This window comes from Lissotriton vulgaris, chromosome 9 (assembly GCF_964263255.1).
Source record: "Lissotriton vulgaris chromosome 9, aLisVul1.2, whole genome shotgun sequence".
Taxonomy (NCBI): domain Eukaryota; kingdom Metazoa; phylum Chordata; class Amphibia; order Caudata; family Salamandridae; genus Lissotriton; species Lissotriton vulgaris.
In genome coordinates, this window is record NC_141697.1 from 614,207,157 (window position 1) to 614,229,359 (window position 22,203).

The window sequence follows — 22,203 nt, forward strand, 5'->3', positions numbered from 1 at the left end:
AGTATTGTTTGTCAGGGATCAGTATATTTGAGATATCCTTCCCTAGGTCTCCCATGAGAATTCAGGCCTCCAATGGGCTGGACTCAGGAAATGACTCTTGGTTAGGGATGTGAGTGGCAAGGGCGTGATGTAGTTGGAGATATTTAAAGAATTGTGTGGAATGTAAGGAGTATGTGCATTGTAAGTCCTGAAAGGAGGACAAGTGTGCTCCCTTCCAGACGTCTCCTAGGAAGGTGATGCCTATTAGATCCCACGCCTGAAAACCCGTCAGAGCCCCTACCTCCTGCAACCAAGTGCCATGCCATAGTGGAGTTTGTAGTGATCCAGTCCATTTTTAACCACACACTAGCAGCATTCAGTTGAATTCTAAATACCCCCTGTCCGGTCAAAAGAAGAGAGCAGAGGAATACGTTCAAAAAGTGATTGTCCAAGAGTACCCAATGTGTCCAAATGGGAGGCTAAGATTAAAAAAAACAGGGCCTCCTGGTTCCACTTTTCTATCTAGTCAGCCAGACTACTATTGGGACTCTCTTTTCACAGCTAGTAACAGGCTTGGGACCCACCTTCAAAACCAACGACTTGCCGGACCCGCTGCGCGGGTCCCGCTGCGGAGCAGGACACTCTGCAGGGAGCTCAAGGGGAGCCCAAAATCCTTTTGCCATCTTGGTCACCGGCAGGGCTGCGAGCAGGCGAGCAGGGACTCCATTGCCCAGGAGTCCCTGCGTGCAACACCTGTGGCCGCTCTCCCTGCCGGCAACGCCCACTGACAGCGGCTTAAAATCTCAGCGTTTCCCGTGTTGAAGTGGGAAACCTTTCCAGCACGGACTTCGGAGGAGGCGACTCTCTTTTCACAGCTAGTAACAGGCTTGGGACCCACCTTCAAAACCAACGACTTGCCGGACCCGCTGCGCGGGTCCCGCTGCGGAGCAGGACACTCTGCAGGGAGCTCAAGGGGAGCCCAAAATCCTTTTGCCATCTTGGTCACCGGCAGGGCTGCGAGCAGGCGAGCAGGGACTCCATCGCCCAGGAGTCCCTGCGTGCAACACCTGTGGCCGCTCTCCCTGCCGGCAACGCCCACTGACAGCGGCTTAAAATCTCAGCGTTTCCCGTGTTGAAGTGGGAAACCTTTCCAGCACGGACTTCGGAGGAGGCAACTCTCTTTTCACAGCTAGTAACAGGCTTGGGACCCACCTTCAAAACCAACGACTTGCCGGACCCGCTGCGCGGGTCCTGCTGCGGAGCAGGACACTCTGCAGGGAGCTCAAGGGGAGCCCAAAATCCTTTTGCCATCTTGGTCACCGGCAGGGCTGCGAGCAGGCGAGCAGGGACTCCATTGCCCAGGAGTCCCTGCGTGCAACACCTGTGGCCGCTCTCCCTGCCGGCAACGCCCACTGACAGCGGCTTAAAATCTCAGCGTTTCCCGTGTTGAAGTGGGAAACCTTTCCAGCACGGACTTCGGAGGAGGCGACTCTCTTTTCACAGCTAGTAACAGGCTTGGGACCCACCTTCAAAACCAACGACTTGCCGGACCCGCTGCGCGGGTCCCGCTGCGGAGCAGGACACTCTGCAGGGAGCTCAAGGGGAGCCCAAAATCCTTTTGCCATCTTGGTCACCGGCAGGGCTGCGAGCAGGCGAGCAGGGACTCCATTGCCCAGGAGTCCCTGCGTGCAACACCTGTGGCCGCTCTCCCTGCCGGCAACGCCCACTGACAGCGGCTTAAAATCTCAGCGTTTCCCGTGTTGAAGTGGGAAACCTTTCCAGCACGGACTTCGGAGGAGGCGACTCTCTTTTCACAGCTAGTAACAGGCTTGGGACCCACCTTCAAAACCAACGACTTGCCGGACCCGCTGCGCGGGTCCCGCTGCGGAGCAGGACACTCTGCAGGGAGCTCAAGGGGAGCCCAAAATCCTTTTGCCATCTTGGTCTCCGGCAGGGCTGCGAGCAGGCGAGCAGGGACTCCATTGCCCAGGAGTCCCTGCGTGCAACACCTGTGGCCGCTCTCCCTGCCGGCAACGCCCACTGACAGCGGCTTAAAATCTCAGCGTTTCCCGTGTTGAAGTGGGAACCCTTTCCAGCACGGACTTCGGAGGAGGCGACTCTTTTCACAGCTAGTAACAGGCTTGGGACCCACCTTCAAAACCAACGACTTGCCGGACCCGCTGCGCGGGTCCCGCTGCGGAGCAGGACACTCTGCAGGGAGCTCAAGGGGAGCCCAAAATCCTTTTGCCATCTTGGTCACCGACAGGGCTGCGAGCAGGCGAGCAGGGACTCCATTGCCCAGGAGTCCCTGCGTGCAACACCTGTGGCCGCTCTCCCTGCCGGCAACGCCCACTGACAGCGGCTTAAAATCTCAGCGTTTCCCGTGTTGAAGTGGGAAACCTTTCCAGCACGGACTTCGGAGGAGGCGACTCTCTTTTCACAGCTAGTAACAGGCTTGGGACCCACCTTCAAAACCAACGACTTGCCGGACCCGCTGCGCGGGTCCCGCTGCGGAGCAGGACACTCTACAGGGAGCTCAAGGGGAGCCAAAAATCCTTTTGCCATCTTGGTCACCGGCAGGGCTGCGAGCAGGCGAGCAGGGACTCCATTGCCCAGGAGTCCCTGCGTGCAACACCTGTGGCCGCTCTCCCTGCCGGCAACGCCCCCTGCCCTACCCTATTTATTAGAGCAGTACTTCCGCTGCGCGGGAGCGACCGGGGCGAAGACCGGGCAAAGAGCGGGCCGTTTGAGGCCGTTCGAGGACTGAGAAGACTGGACTGGCCCACCCCTTTTGGCTCGATATTATTGGTAGCTACATCACTAACTGAGTGGAAATAGATCTATCTTCGCCACAGTGCCTCAGTACTATGGATCCAAGGGTAACCCGTAGCAAGTCTTCTAAACGTGGGTCACTAATCAGCGGCCCCATGGATGACTTTATAACCCGCACCAACATAGCCATAGACGAAGAAATTTCTAAGCTCCAAACCCGGGTCTCGCTAGAACTAGATGCCGCAAGAAGAGTGTCCCAAGTAATTGCACTTTCCAAGAAATCCTCCCTAGGCCACATAGCCACCTCTGTTACCCCTGAGCGCCCAGCCCCCCCACATTGCATAATCACTCAGGTAGACGTTCACCATTCACCGACCCCGGCTACTCCCGTACCTGCCTCAGGAAGTAAGGATGAGGATATTCCATCGACACCTTTTAGTGTGCTCATCCCTGCTCCCATTGTATCTCTCCCGAATCTGTCCCATAATACCTCCAGTGGCAAACAACCCAAGAGGAAACGCAATTCTCGCTCAGCTTATTTCCGTAAGAAAGCGAAAATTGCTGTCCCAAAAGATCTGTCTACAAATAACATCACAGCATCTAATGCTGGAGCTGAGCTCACCCCTAATACCCAGTCATGTAATGAGGGACAGGGAAAAAATCCATCTATTCCCCTCCTTAATACCACAACAGGTGAGGGTCCTGAAGTAGACGGGCTAACCAATAACAATAAAGATTTTATTGAGGTGGTTTGGGACACACTTAAAAAACTTTTGTCACCTCTGGACCTAAGACTATCAAGGATAGAAAATAACCTGTTAGAAATGGAGAAGAGCATTATTGCGCTGGCCACCCTTGGGCTGAAAAGTCTGGAAAACCAGGGCATTATCGCAGCTGACCCAATGCCACAACCTACCGCACCCCAAACCAATCTAGCTTCCTCTTCAGTACCACCTATAATAAAACCCGTTCCTAAACCTAGGACAGTCACTGTGGAGCAAGCTCGCGTTAAACCAAAGGCTCCTCCACGAGGCTCCACACGTAACTTGCAACATCCCAAACACGAAACGCCAATTAGACCGGTTCCTAGTGAAACCCAGGTTCCTCCAGTTAAAGACCACTTTAGAGGTGGCTATATTGACCTTCCCCAGAGGCAAACGACTATGTCGTTGTCTTGACGGGTGTTCCAACGTTAGGTAATGGCCAATTTGAAAATCACTGGTCGCTTAAAAATAAAATAATGCACTGGTTGAATGTCAACAGACCAATCCCCAATGGTAAAAGAAGCAGGGTATTGATGGTTCGCAGAACTCCCTGGGTAGGGCCAACGTTGAAATCTAGTCTGGGGGACTGCATAGTAGTGACCTTCGAAGATCCACACACGGCGCACCACATTTGTAGTTGGCCCAGTAATGATGACTCCCTAGTCAAACCTAAGCTACTATCCTTTTTCTATCCTCCCCGACCTACCTGTAATCAGGGGGATAATTGGACATTGGTCCAGCACCACCAACGGCCGAATAGGCCTCGGGGCCACAGGGAGACTCTGCTACATTGGAATGGCCTCTCTACCTATAATAGATTTGGTGGTTTAGAGGAGGTGGATTGACTCCCTGTGCAAGCAGCCAAGCAACCCCGAAGGCGATTCTTAACTTCGCAAAGGCATCATTCCACGGATTGTCCTGCCTCTGAATCTGTAACAAGCCGAGTAGGACGATCCAACAACGCAAGGGTTGAAGGGGTGGCAACGCCATTGGACATAACAGCAAATTGTAACAGGGAAGATTGGCCAAACCCGCTCGGCGTGACCCCCCCTGCACCAACATCTCCTGAACAGTCGGACTCTACCTGCCTTGTCCCCTATGTGACACTTAATCAACAGCAAATCGAGCCACTTGTGAGGTCTTCAAAACCTGTGGGTGCGACTGTTTCTCTTATGCCCATGCCTACTGACTCCACCAAGGTCTCTCCACCAGCTGACTTTGTCTTCAAAAATTCTATCCTGGAATGTGGCTGGTCTTGGTCGCAACTTCGCCATCCCTGAATGGAACGACTTCCTGGAACCTTTTCACATCTGCCTCCTTCAGGAAACCTGGTGTTTGGAGCCAAGACACCGAGTGGGATTCTCCACCTTTTTTATCCCCGCAGTCCAGGAACAAGGATCCAAAGGTCGCCCGTCAGGCGGCCTTATTATATGGATTAGTATTGCTCTAGGCTTCAGGGTAAAAGAAAGAAACACCCAATCTTCGGATCTCCAGTGGCTAACGATAACACACAAAGGGGGAAGAAGCTTGGAAGTCTTTAACATCTACCTGAGGGGTGCTAAAGGAGGTGCATCCCATCTACCATCCACAGGTCTAAACCACAACCTGGCTGCCTGCGATGCAGATTCCCATATAATGCTCGCAGGGGATTTCAACTGCTGTTTTGAGCCCTTGGCCAGTGAAGATATCTTGGACACTTTTGAGGAGGACACCAGGAGAGGTGTTCCTATTTTGAATCTGGACCCGATTCCCAAATGGTCGCAAAACGCAATAGAGATCAATGCTCTGTGCATGGAGCATAATTTGCGACCAACAAATGGCCGATCCAAATCTGACCATATGGGTGCTCACACTTATAACAGACAAGACCACACGTCTAGGATTGATTATATCATGCTTAATTACAACCTCTGGCAGCACCACCTAGATATGGAAGTTATAGTGTCGGGTGATAGCGACCACAACCCCTTGTCGCTATCCATTTCATCTCCTTGGCAGGCTGGAAGGCAAGGCCTAACCGGTCATAAGTGGAAATCCTCCCATGAATTAGTCCCCACAACTGTAGTAGGCGCTTAAAGTGGGCAAAAGTCTTAGCCGATGACACAAGGATGGCCCAAGCAGGGACAATTTTGGAAGAAGTGGAGTCCCGGATGATCACCTCAAGCCAAACCGATAACAAGATTCTACCTCTATTCACTGAGACTGTACTGGCGCTGAGTGACTTATTTATTGTTCCCCAAACCACTCGAAGGGGTCCCCTGAAATCATTGCCTAAACAGTCAGACAAGTGGTATACTCCAAAATGTTGTGAGGCTAAGAAGGAACTTGTTGTGACACTAAAGTCCAAAGATGCAGTTGCTATCAGGGCTGCTAGAAAATTCTACAAAAAAATCATAGTTGAAGCTAAACAGACTTATGATTTTAACTTTTGGGGAGATTTAGTAGAGGCCAGCTCTAGGAAGGATGCCAAGAGGTTTTGGGACCTATTAAGATCTAGGGAAAAGCCCATTGACCAGCAGCTAACTTGTAACATCACAGGGGGTGCATGGTTTGACCACTTTTCGCAACTGTACTCTGCTCCTTCAGGCCCAGCCCAGGTTGCTTGCCCACCCATGGGTTTCACAAATAACCTCCCGTGCCATGATTGCCTATTTACCAACTTAGAAGTAGAAAGAGCAATCCAATGCATTGTCTCGAACAAAGCAGCGGGTCCTGACGGAATCCCAGGAGACTTAATTAAGAACTACCCATCTCCTTGGAGTAGATTAATTGCCTCGCTTTTGAATGAAGTGATGTTGGGTGGAATCTTTCCTGACTCATGGAGGGGCGCTGAGGTCGTACCTATTTTTAAAAAAGGCTCTAGGGACGACCCAGCGAATTACCGCCCAATTAGTTTATTAGACTCCTCTCAAAAGGTAGCAGGAAAGGTGGTATTGGGCAGGATCATCGAGTGGGCAAACGAAAATCACATCCTGTCAGATCTTCAAGCGGGCTTCAGAACAGGAACAGGCACAATCGAGCAGACGTTCCGTCTTTTAATGATCTATTGGAAAGTGGTGGTGCTGGGAGGGGGCAGTCTGTATTTAGTCTTCATTGACCTGCGGACTGCCTTCGACCTGGTACCACGTGCACTTCTATGGAACGTCCTCGATGGGTTAGGCCTCCCCCCCTATTTGTTGTCGCTGCTCGTAAAATTTCATGATAGGAATTTTGCCCAAATTAGATGGGGTGTACAGGGAGAGAAAACATCTCGTATCCCCGTGGACAGAGGCGTCCGCCAGGGGTGTGTGCTTGCCCCCACTCTGTTTTCTCTCTATATTAACGGAGTGGTGGAGCACCTTTTACAACAACCATCAGATGCACCCACCCTGGCTGGAAGGAAGATCCCAACGCTCCTGTTCGCGGACGATACCCTCCTAATTTCAAAATCACTGATGGGCATCCAATCGTTGCTTTCCAGCTTTCAAACCTTCTGTAATAAAAGGGGTTTGGCCATAAATATACGCAAAACCAAGTTTTTAGTCCTTAACCCGCCAAAAAAATCTGTTTATCCCCCGGTCCTAGATTCTGTTCCACTTGATCGCGTAAAAGAATTTGACTACCTGGGTATACGCATCAGTGATACTATGAGCTGGAAGGCACACCACCAAAAAGTCTTCCTTACCCATAAAAGGGTGGCAGGTGCGCTGCTCAAGGAGCAGCGAGCATCATCATCAAAACCTATTGGGGCTCCCCTAGATATCTATAGTGCAAGGGTTGTAAGCGCGGCACTTTACGGTGCTGAGCTGTGGGGCACACAAAGAGTTGACACTCTGGCCCACCTTGAGAACAACTTCCATAAAGACCTAATGGGCTTGCCCCACAGCACGCCAACAATCCCATTGCTGTTAGATGCAGGTACCCGGGCAATCTACGACCAAGCGAAACTACGTCCACTCCTGTTATGGTCCAGAATCTGGAATGTGCAGGAATTAAGTAGTTACGCAGATGCCTTGAACGACATTTTGGCATTACCGGGTTCTCATAAGATCATCTGGCTTAGGGAGGTTAAAAATCTGCTCTACAATTTAGGTCTAGGAGAGGCTTGGTCCAACAAATCTGCACCCACGAAACAACAGTTAAAGAAGGTCTATTGGGCATGGGTAGACAGTGAGAGGGCCCGAAGCACAAACCATTGTAAATCTGTAGCTCTGTTTCTGTCAGCCAAGGAGTTACCGTTAAGGGAACCCTATCTAGACACCATCCAGAGCTCAAGGGACAGAGCACTGTACATCAAGTTCAGGTTGGGGGTGCTTCCATTATGTGAGTTCACGTCCACTTGGAAACCGCCCGCTCAAACCGTACCCTATTGCCCCTTTTGTGATCTAAGGGTAGAGTCTGTGTCTCACATGCTGTTCGAATGTAGTGTCTATGTAGCCCCGAGACGTAGGTGGTTGAAGCCCCTTTGCAGAAGCCTGGGAATTCGCTCTCACTTGGAAGCCCTGCGTATTTTACGTACAGATGCTAGACCCTTCTTTTCCACTTGCATGGCAAAATTTCTGGGTTGGGCTTGGCGTTTACGAACTGCAAGAAAACTGTTAATTCAGTGAACGAGCCCACCCGCCCAATATGCTGTCCTGGATATGAAATGCTTTTATGTTGATGATTGTTGTTAAAAATGTTTTTTAAAGATGTGTAAATGCTTTTATGATATGTTTTTATCGAATAAAGCTACTTACTTACTACTATTGGGGTGGCAGCAATTAAATGGCAAGGCCAAGGGGCAGTCCTTCTCAGGAAAATGTCACTGTATTCTAGGCCATGTGTAGCTTTAGAATACAGTATTTTTTCCACCATATTTAGGTGGTTAGTCAGTCAGTCAGTCAAAATTACTTTATTCGGTTTATGTGCAAACCATAAAAGCATACTAAAAGACATACAGTGTCAAAAGAGTAAAAAAAAAAAACATGGATTACATATAAATAGACTTACAAAATGTGCAAATATTTACATACATAAAACAGTCGAAAAGGTAGTTTGGGTGAATGACATCAGGACGCAACAATTCATCAATGTATACACAATTTAAGCTTTGCTTGTTTTCCTTAAAATTCTTACAGCCGCAGAGAGAAAGCTGGCAGTGTTAAAAATTTCCCATACATTTGACAATAGCTGCAGATAGAGTAAAGCTGGCTTGACTTGCACAAAGCCCTTATTTGCTAAATTGGAAGGATAAAACGCTTCCGAATACTAGTAAGGTGCTCGCAAAAGAACATAAAGTGCATGATGTCCTGCCCGGAAAATTATCACAAGTGCACACCCCAAGATCATCAACCATCTTCCACCCTGGCGTGTCACCGAGGAGTAAATGAAATTGATCTAATCTAAATCTAATCAATAAGAATCGATGATTGGGGTTTGTAACAATATCCAGATATGGTTCCAAGGACAGGGTAGTCTTTCGCAGTTGATGAGCCCTTACTGTTGGCTTTACCAGTTCTCTCTCTTCTCTAGCCATAGTGGCAATTCACAGATATGTTTCTTTGGTCCATTTTACGTCTCCCCTCAACAACCTTTCTGGTGCGTTATATATTTCAGGTCTACCCAGTTTCACAGATAGATTATAGACGTATTTAAGCCAGGGAATACAACGCCCATGATCAAGTGCCATACAATCTCTCAAAATTTCATGAGTTAGCACTAATTCAGGGTTCAGCCAGGTCGCTATCCATTTTAACAGGGGTGCCACAGCAATATGATCTTCTACAAAGCCTATTCCACATTCCTAGTGGACAATGTAACTGGCTGTTGATTGCGGGACAGATATGATTTTTCTAAAGAGCTTATCTTCAACCATCTGAATGGGCTTCACATTCCTAATGCCCCACAAGTCGGCCCGTACATTGCAAGAGATGCACATTTAGCTTTGTATATCTGAAAAAGGGCCTTCAGAGGTCTGGCTCCTAGTTTGCACGCAAAACCTAGAACAGCCGCTGTGGCTCTAGTCAGTACAGTTTTTTTGCTAAAATTTGGGTAACCCAAGAACTCTGATCATCAAATAGGACTCCTAAATAAGGGAAGGTTGTTACCCTTGTTAGTGTGTTCCCCTCACAATGAAGAGTTATAACCCTGGTTGTTTTCGGTCCAATCGCCATTACATGAGATTTGGAGAAATTTACACTAAGATCCAGTGATCTCATAAAAGCCGCGAAGGAGTTTAGAAGTAATTGAAGTCCTACCGCGGTTCTGGCTAGAAGAGCGGCATCATCCGCGTAGAGGAGTGCCGGATCATTTGTTTGCCAGCACAGGGAATGTCTTTACATGAGGCACTTAGAGTGAAATCCAAATTGTTAATATAAAGTGTGAAAAGCAAAAGCGCCAGAATACACCCCTGCCTGACGCCATTTACAACAGGAATTCCATCGGTACAATTACCCATTTGGTCGTACCTCACGGTGGCGGATAGATCCCTGTGTAAATCTGCTAGGAAGTGGACAATGTTTTTATCGACTCCTGATGCCAGGAGAGTGGTCCACAGATTGGACCTGTTCACTCGGTCAAAGAGGTCCATGAAAGATAAAAAAAGTGCTCCCTTCTTAGCAACTGTGTATTTCCCAATCAATAATTGCAGGTTTAACCCCTTTAGTGCTGCCTCAGTGCATTGGCCGACGGCAGCACTACCTCCCCAGTGCTGCGCACGACCATTGAACGTCCATTCAGCACTAATTCTAATGGACAGCGCAGCACTGGGGAGGAATGTTTAATAGCAGCTATGGGGTTAAACATTGGTCTATTGTGCCCATGCCCTTTCTAAAGCCATACTGCAGGGCTGAGAGTGTTCCCGTCTCCTTCAACCAGCCGGTTAGTTGGCTTAACACCACCCTTCCTAGTACCTTAACTGAGGAGTCGATAAGGGATATCGGACAGTAGCAACTAGGATCCCCTCTATTACCTTTTTTAAAGATGGGAACTATGACGTATTTTGCCCATGAGTTAGGCAGACCCAGATGGCAGGCATTGACAAAGACATTATACAGGATCTTTGACCATGTCTTAATGTCAGACTTGAAAAGGTCTGCTGGCACTTCGTCTGGTCCAGGGGCCTAGTTGCTCGTCATTAACACCTTGACTGCTGCAGCAATTCCCGCTCGGTGCTGAACTTTTTAGATTTCCATGGTTCATGACGAGCTCAGCTCGTCAAAAGCACAGGACCAGTGTACTGCATGATGAGCTGAGCTCGTCATGAGCATGGAAGGGGTTAACATTATTGCCTTAGCTACCTCTGCTTCGGTGAAGGATAGGGTATATTCTTCAGTGTTGAGGGCCGGGATAGCACATTGAACTTCCCCATCATAGACTTGTTTAAAATGATGATACCACACCTGTTCCTGAATACCGCAGTCAAGCTCACTCAAGTGGGTCCTGAAAAAAGGGCCTATTGACCACCGCCCAGAATTTAGCGCTATTTTTGATGACGTCAATAGATAAGAGCTCATTCCAGGCCTCCCCCCTTATTTCCTTCTACCGGTTCTTTAAGGCCACTTTGTATATTTTCCTTAGACTGGCTATAACCGATTTATCCGGGGGGGGGGGGGGGGGAGGGGGGGGAGTCAATGCTATCAACAGCTTCAGATGAGCTACGGAGCAGTTGTGGTCGAACCATCTCTCCCCAACCCAACCCCTTCACGGCCCTTTCGTGACAGTTTGAGATCCCTGTCAATTTGGGTGCAGATTTTAGAATAAGCCACCAGGACCTTCCTTGTCCAGCTTTCCCTCTGTCAGACAGATAAACATTTCACGACCAACATTGGCTACCAAGTCGTCATGAAACTCATAAGCGACCAACCGACACCATTTTAGTCGACGAGCTTGGTCTGTGGGCCATATATCTAAATTGCCCACTGTGCGGTTGGGTTTCTCCTTTTTATCTAGATCGTCTACCACGGTTAGGGTGATTGGGTTATGGTCACTAAAGGTGGACCAGGAGACACTAAACCTGCTCACCCTGTCGCTCATTGCTGTACTCACAAAGATATAATCTATAGTTGACCCGGGGCCTTTGCCCTTCAAGGTGGGAATATCCCCTTCAGTATACTTTGGGTATGTCAGATCGTTTTCTGACACCAATTCCTCCAGATAAGATCCCTGCGGTGAGTGCTCAAAATGTATATTCTCTTGGTCTGTTGGCCCTAGATTGTCCCAAACATAACAGTTTCCTTTACAACAGTGGACGTTAAAATCATCCAACACAAAAAACGAATAAGAATTTACAGGTTTTTTTACTATATATCTCCAAGAAATCATATAGACTAACTAAATGTTCATTATGAAAAGCTTTGTCAAAAGAGTTATAAAAATTAACAATAAGCCACGTGCCAGCATCGTTGGTTAAAATGTGAACAGCCAAACAATAAGGTGTGTCAGTCTCCAATTTAGTGTAGGTGCCCTCAATTTTGAGAGAGATCAAGGTCAACAACCCTCCCTTGGTCCTCCCCATTGAGGAGGCAAATGCTGGTGACCAAAATGCTGTTTAACCGTCCAGACAAAAAGTATTTTTAGTGTCCCAGGTCTCCTGTAGCCCAATTATGTCACACTCTGTGAGGCAGTCCGTCCATTTGATGTTATCGGTCTTGTTATTTAGCCCGGCGATATTCCAGCTAAGTAACCTTGTTCCTACATAGGTAGTTACTATAGGGACGCTAAATACAGGAAGCTCCTTATTTACAACTACCCCACTCGGCGTGTTGATATCTGCTGGTACTGGGGGACCCAGTAAATCTATCTCCTCGAGGTTGGTAAGTGACTGAAATCTATTTTGCGTTGGGACAATAAACTCATTTGGTCCCTGGGTTTGTGCCCTGCCAGACAGACCTGTCTCCATTCTTGCTATTTGAGTGATGTTGCGATAAAAGAATACTAAGGGTAGAACGTTGATACCTACACCCCTTAGGTTCCTAGTCCCTGCCCTCTCAAAAATCAGCTTGACAAGTTGCGGGGAGCCAAAATTAAGTAGCACACAATTCCCACCACACAGTTTCGCAGAATCCCCAATCCAGGGAATTCTGCGGGTCATTTTAAAGTCTCTGAAGAGACAGCTGCCCAGTCCAGTTAGGTTGTCGAGGTAATGAAGGGCCTTGTTTCTAAGGGAGGACCAGTGTTCCTCCATGCCTCTCTGCAGAGGGGGGACATTTGATAGAATAACAGTGAGAGGAGTGGCCTCGGGAGGTAAATTAAAAAGATTTTGTTGGTGTGGTTGATGGTTAATTCTTTGTACCGGGCCATGACATGCACCCTTATTTGGTTCTTGCCTGCGACTCATGCTTACATGAGCAGGATCGGTAATGCATCTCTCAGCAATTGGGCCTTGAATATTACCTTAAATATTACCACTTTGCCCTGTGGGGGGCCCCATACTCAATGTGTTATGTCCCCTGACTGCCTCCCTATTCATTTCAACTAGCCCATTTACCCTTCTCCCACCGGAGTGCTCACTAAGTGATTCTCGATCTTGCACAATCTGCAGTCTATGTCCTCTAGTTTTATGAGGATAGGTTTAAGTATAGACTGTAGTTTCTCTTCTAGTTTCGCTATAATGCGATCTTCCATGTCAAACTGGGCCTGCGTTGGGGGGTACTGTGGGCTAGCACTAGATGGCATGTTTTGACTTGGGGTGACAGTATTTTGTGAACGGCCCTTTCTCCCCTGGGTGCCTCTAGTTTTGGGTACTTTGCTTGCCTGGTGTGTGGTAACTGGGGTACTACCTGCCTCCCTTTTCTTTGATGATGTACTAGTACTATAAACAACCCCGTCAGTCCCTGCTTGAGCTAAACGTTGCTGGCGGGTAAGGATTTTTGTGGGGCTGGGCTGAATTAAGGGCAAATTTTCCTCAGTAGGGGTTGGATCCTCCAGGGCTACTAGCGAGGGTGCTTGGGCTGGACAGTGTATCTGAGCCTCGTGTGTAATGTGAGCCCCTCTTATTTCTGTTGTATTTGCTGCAATTCCCTGCCCCTGCTGCAAAGGTTCCACAGGAGCCTGGTTGAAATCTAAAGACAGCCTTTTTTGGGTTTTCTCGATCTCCTGGAGTAATTCCGATTCAGCCCTAATGAAGAAAGCATCAAGAGTCCCCACAAGACCTAGCCCCCATTTAATTTGACCCTTGTTCATTTTTGGCTGACAGTAAAAGTTAAAAAAAGGTAAGTAAAAACTAAGACAACAAGCCTTGACAAAGTCTCACCAGGAAAAAGTCTTACTTGCTGACCCCAAGTTCTTGTAAAGTTCCTTGTTGCACAAAGTTCCAGATGAAAGAGGGACGGCCCAGCCCAGTCTCTTCCAGTCGCTGACGGGCGAAGACGTGCCGCCCTTGGCCCGGGCCCCGCCCGCGTTGCGGGAGGGGCCGGTTGATTTTGAGCGCCTCCAGGCGCTTGCAGTGACAAGGATGGTGTGCGTCACTCTAGGGAACCTGGGAAACGTAGTTCTGCGGCGCTATCGATGGCGAGGTAAGGAGCCACCGTCACTGAGCCTTCCCCTCGCTCCAAGAACTGGCAGCAAGCCCCCGCAAAAGTCACGAGCCACACAGGAGCAGGTAAATCCAGGAAAGTCCTGTGCTGCGGGAGGGGCCGGTTGAATTTGAGCGCCTCTGGGCGCTTGCAGTGACAAGGATGGTGTGCGTCACGCTAGGGAACCTGGGAAACATAGTTCCGCGGCGCTATCGATGGCGAGGTAAGGAGCCACCGTCACTGAGCCTTCCCCTGGCTCCAAGGACTGGCAGCAAGCCCCCGTAAAAGTCAAGAGCCACACAGGAGCAGGTAAATCCAGGAAAGTCAATTTATACTCATATGCCATAACCATTAAACATTCTTGTTAGAGACGTTTACGTGTGCAGAATTTGAGCCTCGTACCAGGGAACTTCATGTGGTGGAAGTGGTTATGTAGTCGGTGTAGTGCTAGGAAGCTGCAGCTAAGGGACACTGTAGTCTTGTTGGAGGCATCCCCAGTCATAAAGTTGATATTAGGAGCCAAATTTATCAACAAGTTGCGTTGTCCTTGGTCCACGCAATGGGGTGCAATGGTGACTCAACTCTTAAGTTAGATTTATCAAGCTACACAAGGCCCTGACTGAGTGGCTTGACAAATCTAGAGTAATGCAATGCAGCACACATCGTTGCGTCACATTCTTCTGCCCCAGAGAAGCTTTAACTGCAATGCCTACATCTCGTCCTCCTTCCCGTAACATATGTAATGTTATGTTATGTGTATTTTTGATATCCGCCTATGACACATGAGAGTATTCTGGCACTTTTGCAGGTGTGTGAGGCTAACCTTGAGGGAGATACTCAAAGAGCCTGGCCTGCAACTTCTTGTGGAATTCAAAAAGAGAGGAGAAGGCTCTATTGTGGTTTGAGAGACTGTTCCACATTTTAGGAGAGATGTATGAGATTGCTCGAATTCATATCATGCTTTTGTGTATGCATAGAACGTGTGCTAGTTAGAGTGCAGCTGAGTGGCGGGTACCTGGGAGAGTTGGTGAAAATGTACACAGCAATTCAGGTAGGCTAGGCCTGTATTGTGTAGTGCTGTGTGGGTACGCTACAAAAACAACAAAGTGATGGATGGAATGCTTGAATTAATCTCAGCCATTGGCAATCGCTCGAGGCCACATCCCTGTTCACCATATTTTCACCAACCATGCCACCTAAGTTTGGGCCCAGCCATTTGCAGATCTTGGGAACACTTCAACCCGAACTGCCAGATCAGGAAAACCCTGAACTGGAACACAAGCAACATAGGACCGGTTTCACCCTAGTAAGAGTTCTTCCGCCAGTGTTCCAGTGTTCCAGTGAGCCCGGGACCCATGTCTGGGCATCCCCGGCGCACTTAGGGTATCAAATGCAAAAACAGCAAGGTGACGGATGGCATTCTTGAATTGATCTCCGCCACTGGTAATCACTCAGGCTCATACACTTTGCTGGAGTATTAGGTTTTGTATTTTGTTAAGTGTGCTCCGATCCTTGGGTATCTTAGCGTTTGCTGAATTGTAGTCAGTTACTAATTTACAATTTATTGGCAAAAAATACAATTTTCTAGTTCTCACTGTTTATTGGTAGTTTGTCTTGACTGAAGTGAAACATTGCTTACACCCTCGGATCCTGAGAGCTTGAGCGATCTGTGGAACTGGACACCTTAGTCACAGATCTATGTGGCTGTTCTGAAAAATATCAGATTGTTTTTCCTGTCTTGTCCATCTCATGAAATCACTCCTTTTTTCCATGAATCTAGGTCCCACCACCGTGATATCTGAGGGAACCAAAAATATAGTGGAAGCGATGAAGAAACATGGCATCAGAAAAATTCTCGCCTGCATGTCATGTAAGTTCCGATGGACGCACTGTTGCATTCTGTTTTGTTCAGTAGAGAAAATCTGCTGTAATTTCTTTAGTAACACACAACACATCTGCGACTGAAAACTATTATCAGTTCCCTACACAGGAAGAAAGATATAATTTGATTGTGTTGGTGTTTACGCTTCTATCATTTGCATTTTGCTGCACAAATCTGCAAACAAAATGTTTTCAACATTTTCAATATAGTTGTGTTTTTAAGAAGTAGCTTATTGTAGTTCTGAACTCTGATTTACCTTCACCTGATAACTTAGTAGGCAGTTCTTCTGACATTTCCAACTTTCACAAAGTCCTGTTGAATTCTTATCCTGCATTTGGTGTACAGTGAAGAAGCTATTTTAACCACATATTTACATTTGGCTGTGCACCCTACACCATCAACCTTTCCCGTCACATCCTTTACAGCTGGACTATGCCCTAATGTTTTCAGTGCCAATACTGAACACCACTTACCAAATTACTTCATAATTGGACCCATGAAGCTAAATCAAAAGGTCCACACTAATCAAATTCAAGTTTTTCATTTTATTTGGATAAACTTTTTAGATTACTTTCAAAAACCTATAAACATGCACTGTTTTGCTTAGAGAAAAGAATATAACACACACTTAATGTAAATACACAATCTCACCATAGAGACACCACAAACACTCAATGCTCTCCTTCACTCACTCCCCACTCAACTAACACAAAACGTTCACAACCCGGTTGGGCCAACATGACTTATTTTCTTGGAAAGGCAAAACCCGGGAGGGAACACTGCGCGAACAGCCAAACAACGAAGGAATTTTAACACAAATCTCAAAAAGGTACACAAAAGAATTATGCTACAAATTTACAATGACCAAACAATTATTTACAGTGCACCAACAGACATATTAATTTTGAACACGTTTGTTTGACTCGAAAGAGCACAAGGTCGACGCGTTTCGAACCCAACAGACAACTGGGTTCTCATCAGGACCACAGACTCTTAGTCCTGCATCAAAAAGCTTAATCTGCAATGCCAAATACCTATGTGTAATGTGATGTCTCTACTTGTTCGTCCTTTATCTTTCGCTTTTATAACCCAGAAACGGGGGCACTGTTAGTGAGGCATAATCTTCTTGCGGGATTCTCATTTATAGCCTGCACAGGGACTTCAATGGTGTTGCACTCGGTTTGTCTTAACTCCTAAATGAATCCAGGTGAGGAAGACGTCAATCTGTATATTTGAAAGTTGAACAACCTCCACAAAACCGTCAACGCATACGAAGTCACGGCGTCTGACCCATCATGTTCTGGAAAGAAGCCTTGGGAACATCATGCCATTCAATTAAATGGGCATGTAACATCCACGTTGGGACCGGTCACCTTTTTTAAATATAGGTACTATGATAGATGTAGACAATGAAGCAGGCAGCGGGGAGTGGACAAGATTATTAAAAACATTAGTTGATAATGGAGGCCCGAAATCAGTATTTCATTATATCAAATCGATTGGGATACCATAAGGGCCCGGCACCTTGTTACTAACTCTCTGCTTCATGGCATCCTCTACTTCACATAAGGTGACCTGAAAACCTGTCTGGTTATTAGGATCTATTAAAGATACAACATCTGAAGCTGAAGGGGAAGCTGTATAGATGTTGGCAAAGTGGGCCTCCCAAGTCATACTGGCAGTACGGAAAGTGACCAAAGACAGGGACTGATTTTTACGTCGCATATCCGAAATAAACCAAAAGGATTTACTATCTTTCATAGAGACTGCCTATACTAGCTTGTTCCCCTGCTGCGCTAATACTTCCATCCAACATTTAGAGGTGACCTCTTTATATTGTTTACGGAAGATGGCCACAGCTGAGTGGTCCCTGGGTTTGGGTACAAAAGCCCATTGCAACATGGGATTTGCGGCGAGCAATCATAGTTAAACTATCTAGGAGAACTAGCTATGGAGTAAAGAGGCTTTAGAAAAGCTTTCCTGATATTTAAGCATAAATCATAAGATGTTTCAACCACCTGATGATCAACATCCTCTTCAACCAAACGAGCTTCCACCTGCCCTATGTTCTCCTTGATTAATGAATTAGAAAATGTGGCCGGTACGAGCAATCTCTACAGCAATCTTAGGTTATCTGTTTATGGCTGAAGGTTAATTGCTCCTTAATCTACTCTAAATTTCTCCTTTGGAGCTATTGAGAAGTTTACCTCTGTAGGTTTGTGATCACCATAATTTGAAGCAATTACTGTTCCATATGAGGATGCGTGTGATAAAAATATAATCTATTGTGGAAGGGCTGCCTCTGCCCCTATAAGTGGGTAGAGCAAAATCATTTGTACCTGCTACCTCCATTACATTTACTAAATCACTAGGGATAAGATAGGACACCAGCTCCTACCTATTGGGGTCAATATTTACCCGCGTGTGTCAATGCAAGTTGAGCTATGCTTGGTGCAGAGTCTCACAGTAAAACCTCCTGCCACGGAAAGGTAAACTGACTGACCGTAGGTCATAATTTCTTCTGACAATATATGAATGTAGTCAAACAATACCGGGAATTTTGTATTCAGGGTATTGGCGAAGTCACTGTTATACAAGTTAACTAAGTACAAACTCATGTGTCTCTTCAATAATACAACTTGGAAGCTATTATTTAGTGTCTCCAATCGACCGTGGTGAGAGACTCTATAACACTGAAAACCATCAACCACAGAAGGTAACATGTACCAGGTCTCTTGGAACATAAAAACATCATGTCCCTTTAAAGAGGGTAACCATTCAGGCATACAAATCTTCCAACGAAGCCCTGCAATATTCCAACTTAATATTCTCAAGAGGGTGGCTCATAAATCAACACGAGCATCAGTAAAACAGGTAACAATGGATTGGGATGGAAACACAACGTTGTTAAATGATAATCCCTGTTGAGCTGGTGTCTCTCCTGAAAGTCATTCTATGTCCTCTAAATCACTCAGGGTTGTAAACGTATTTGCACAGATCAACGGGGACACCTGGTTTAGGGGGCCATAGGTTCGTGGGTAGGCTGGTGCTGGCTTGTAAAAATATCCTATGGGGAATGCAGTAACCCTAGACTTGGTGTGATGAATGTCTTACTTCCTTCCCAACATGTTACGAATACAAGAAGAATCTAGGAAATGTATTTCAATTTAATCTCCCTCACTGTCTTCTTTAGACTGCCACTCCCAGCTCACCCTTCTCACCAGGATGATCTAATTACAGTCCCTTGCATTAAAATGTTTATGCTAGATCAACCAGTGAACAGTTCTATTACAAAGCTAGACCCATGTTTGATGTTACTCGGATCTGAAAATGTAGCGCTAAAAGTACGAAGTATGGACAAGCCGCTGGTGGTAAACTCAGTAAGTCCTTTTTTGGGATAGGATCTTGCCGAAGGGCTCCGCTGGTTATTATGTTTTGCTCTTTGGGGCTAATGCTGACTGTTGTGGTTTGATCAATTACGTTCATAGCTATTAGCATAGGGGCACCCACCGACTTGACATGTTTGTTTGATGCAGGTTTATGAGTGTCATCTAGAGCCATTGCAGAGCTCTCAGCCATTTCTTGGGAGTTACTGATCCCAGAGTGGAAGCAAGTAGTTTGTACCTGTAATAAAGGACTGCTTCTATTAGTGCTGACAGTTTGTTTATTAGGCAGACCTCATATAAGACTCTCAATACGGTCAAGTCAGCCGAACATTGGTTTCAACTTCTCCAGAATAGTTCTGAGTTTCACGCTTAGATCAGCACAGTGTAGAGAATCCAGGGGGCATATGGCATGCATCTGGGTTAACTGAGACTGAGTTCAAAGTTTAATCTACTACAAGATTTGGCCTTGTTGACTTTGGTGGTGGGATGGTTGATTGCATTTAGCGGTCAAATCCTTCCCTGTCGGTCTTTTTGTCTTTACAGCTTGCCCTTGGCGAATCTGAGCTGTGGTCTGGGTAATGGGTGGACTAAACAGCTCAGAAACGTTTTCCATACTGTCAACTGTTTCATCATAGTCACTGGTCAGAGTAGATGTGTTAATCCAGATCCTGATTCAGGAGGCCCTGGAATGCTGTCATTTAGATTAATGCAATCTTTTGTATTACTTAAGAGTGGGCCTGGTTCTAATGAAAGTCTGTGCTCCGCAAGTACAATCTCGTTTGAGATTATCCTTACTGCCCTCTACAGCATACTACCAATAGTAACTGTTGGCCAAGACACAGCGACAGTGCTAGACATTTTACACTTACCCATAAATTTAGTAAATGCATGGTCTCTCGTCTGCTGTCTAAAGAAGAAAAACCACCACAGGAACCACCAAAATGAGGCCTCAAAGGGAGTGGGCTCAGCCGCAGACGGGCATGCCCCCTGGGCGCGCCCCGCAATGCGGGACTCCTTAGGTGCTCTTAAGCGCGCCACTCCCGGGCCCCGCATGGCCTCACGGGCATCTGGGGACGTAATCCAACCCTAGACTCACAGAACACTTCATAATGCTGGCAGAGATCCAACCGGTCAGACAACCTGTGCTGCTGGACTCCTTAGGCGCTCTTAAGCGCATCACTCCTGGGCCCCACCTGGCCTCACTGGCGTCTGGGGATGTAGTCTCACTCTAAACTCTCTAATGAACAACAGACCACTCTACTCACCTCTAACAATACCTCCACAGACGTTGCAACAACCAGAGACCCTATAGGTCCACACTCTACAATGATACCAGGAGGCACAACATTATCAGGAGGTTCATTAGACTGAAATAATGCCGAGACAGGTGAAAATGCCACACTACATGCCAATACCGCACCGACGCCACCTCAGCGAGATACCACCCCGACGCCACTTCAGCGAGAAGAATCAACGCCTCTATCTCGGGATTTGAAGCCACATCAACGAGAAGAATAACCGCATCCATTTCAACATTGGAATTCTCCTACACGTAGGACAGTCAACGGGACAACATTAACAGGAGACTCATTAGACGGAAATGATACAGAGACAGGTCAAAATTCTACACCATATGCTAATAATGCCCCAACGCCACCTCAGAGAAAAGAATCAACGCCTCTAGGGATATGACGCCACCTCAGCAAGAAGAATCAAGGCATCTATCTCAGCGAGAAGAATCCACACCTCTATCCCGGGATCGGATGACTCCTCAGCGAGAAGAATCAACGCATCTATCTCGAGATGAGAACTCTCCTACACCTAAGATAGACAACAGGAACTGCCCTCAAGAAAGAAAAGATATGAAAGCTAAACCCCTAGTATATTTCAATCATCATACTCACAAAGTACATCAAGGACCTTAAGAATATCTTATCCTTGTAACGTAAGATCAAGAGTGCAGGTCTCAGGGAGCGCATCCCACCACTCAAACAGAGAAGACGCTAACTCCTGAACCAATGACACAAATAAGAAAAATGAATAAACCAAAGTTCATAAGCCCCAGGACAAAAGCAAAACTCGAAATAGGCTGACACATATTCCCAAAATATTTTCACAATCTCAGAAAGAAATCGAAGCTCTTCAAACAAAAGTGGATAATATGGCACAGGACATTTTTAATGCATTACAATCGTTGAAAAAAATAATGGAAATCACGGTAAGCACCCACGCCAAAGTCGAATACGTTCAAAAACTAGTGCATATCTCTGAAGAACAAAGTAGAGAGACAACCATGCCACTGACAATTGGCATAACCGATCAGACAGAAATCTTAAATACCTATCAGATGAAGAAACCTTAACCATAATACGATCATATGAGCCAGAAGCTAGCAGCAGAGGGGAAGAAATTAAGTCAGTCCCGATCGATGCCAATAGAATATTTTGGCCTAAGAATAGAAAACCCAACCTTAACAACCTACAACAAGTCCAGCTAACCACCAATACTCGAGAAATTAACACTAGTTGCGCAGGGAAACCACCACTATGCCTACTGCTTAACTGTAGGTTCGCAGCAAAACATGCCTCGGACATTGCTGCCCTCATTGTTAGTCAGAAATAGATGTAGCAATCCTAACAGAAACATGGCTCACAGAATCCTCTTCCTCGTTCATGGATCTTCTGGTTCCACCTCTTTATAACATTGTCCGATTAGACAGACGAAAAAAGACAGGTGGCGGTATAGCCTGCATTCACCGATCGGATATAGAGATCAACCAAATACAATCCGACCCTCTCGAATCTTGTGAATACCTAGGCCTCAACGTAAGAACTGCAGGCAATCAAAGATACAACCTTCATGCGCTTTACCACCCACCAGAAAATAACGCTAATTTCATTGAACAGCTAATGGAGATCATCACTGCTAACTCTAACAGTCACACT

At 46.8% G+C, this 22,203-nt stretch overlaps 1 protein-coding gene across 1 annotated transcript in view; it reads left to right on the forward strand.

Annotated features, from left to right (window-relative positions):
* LOC147691957 (flavin reductase (NADPH)-like) overlaps nt 1-22,203 on the forward strand; it is a 194,309-nt gene that overhangs the window by 67,434 nt on the left and 104,672 nt on the right. Inside the window, exon 3 of the mRNA XM_086938244.1 lies at nt 15,771-15,860. Within this exon, the coding sequence (XP_086794370.1) occupies nt 15,771-15,860 (90 nt within the window). The remainder of the gene's footprint in view (nt 1-15,770; nt 15,861-22,203) is intronic.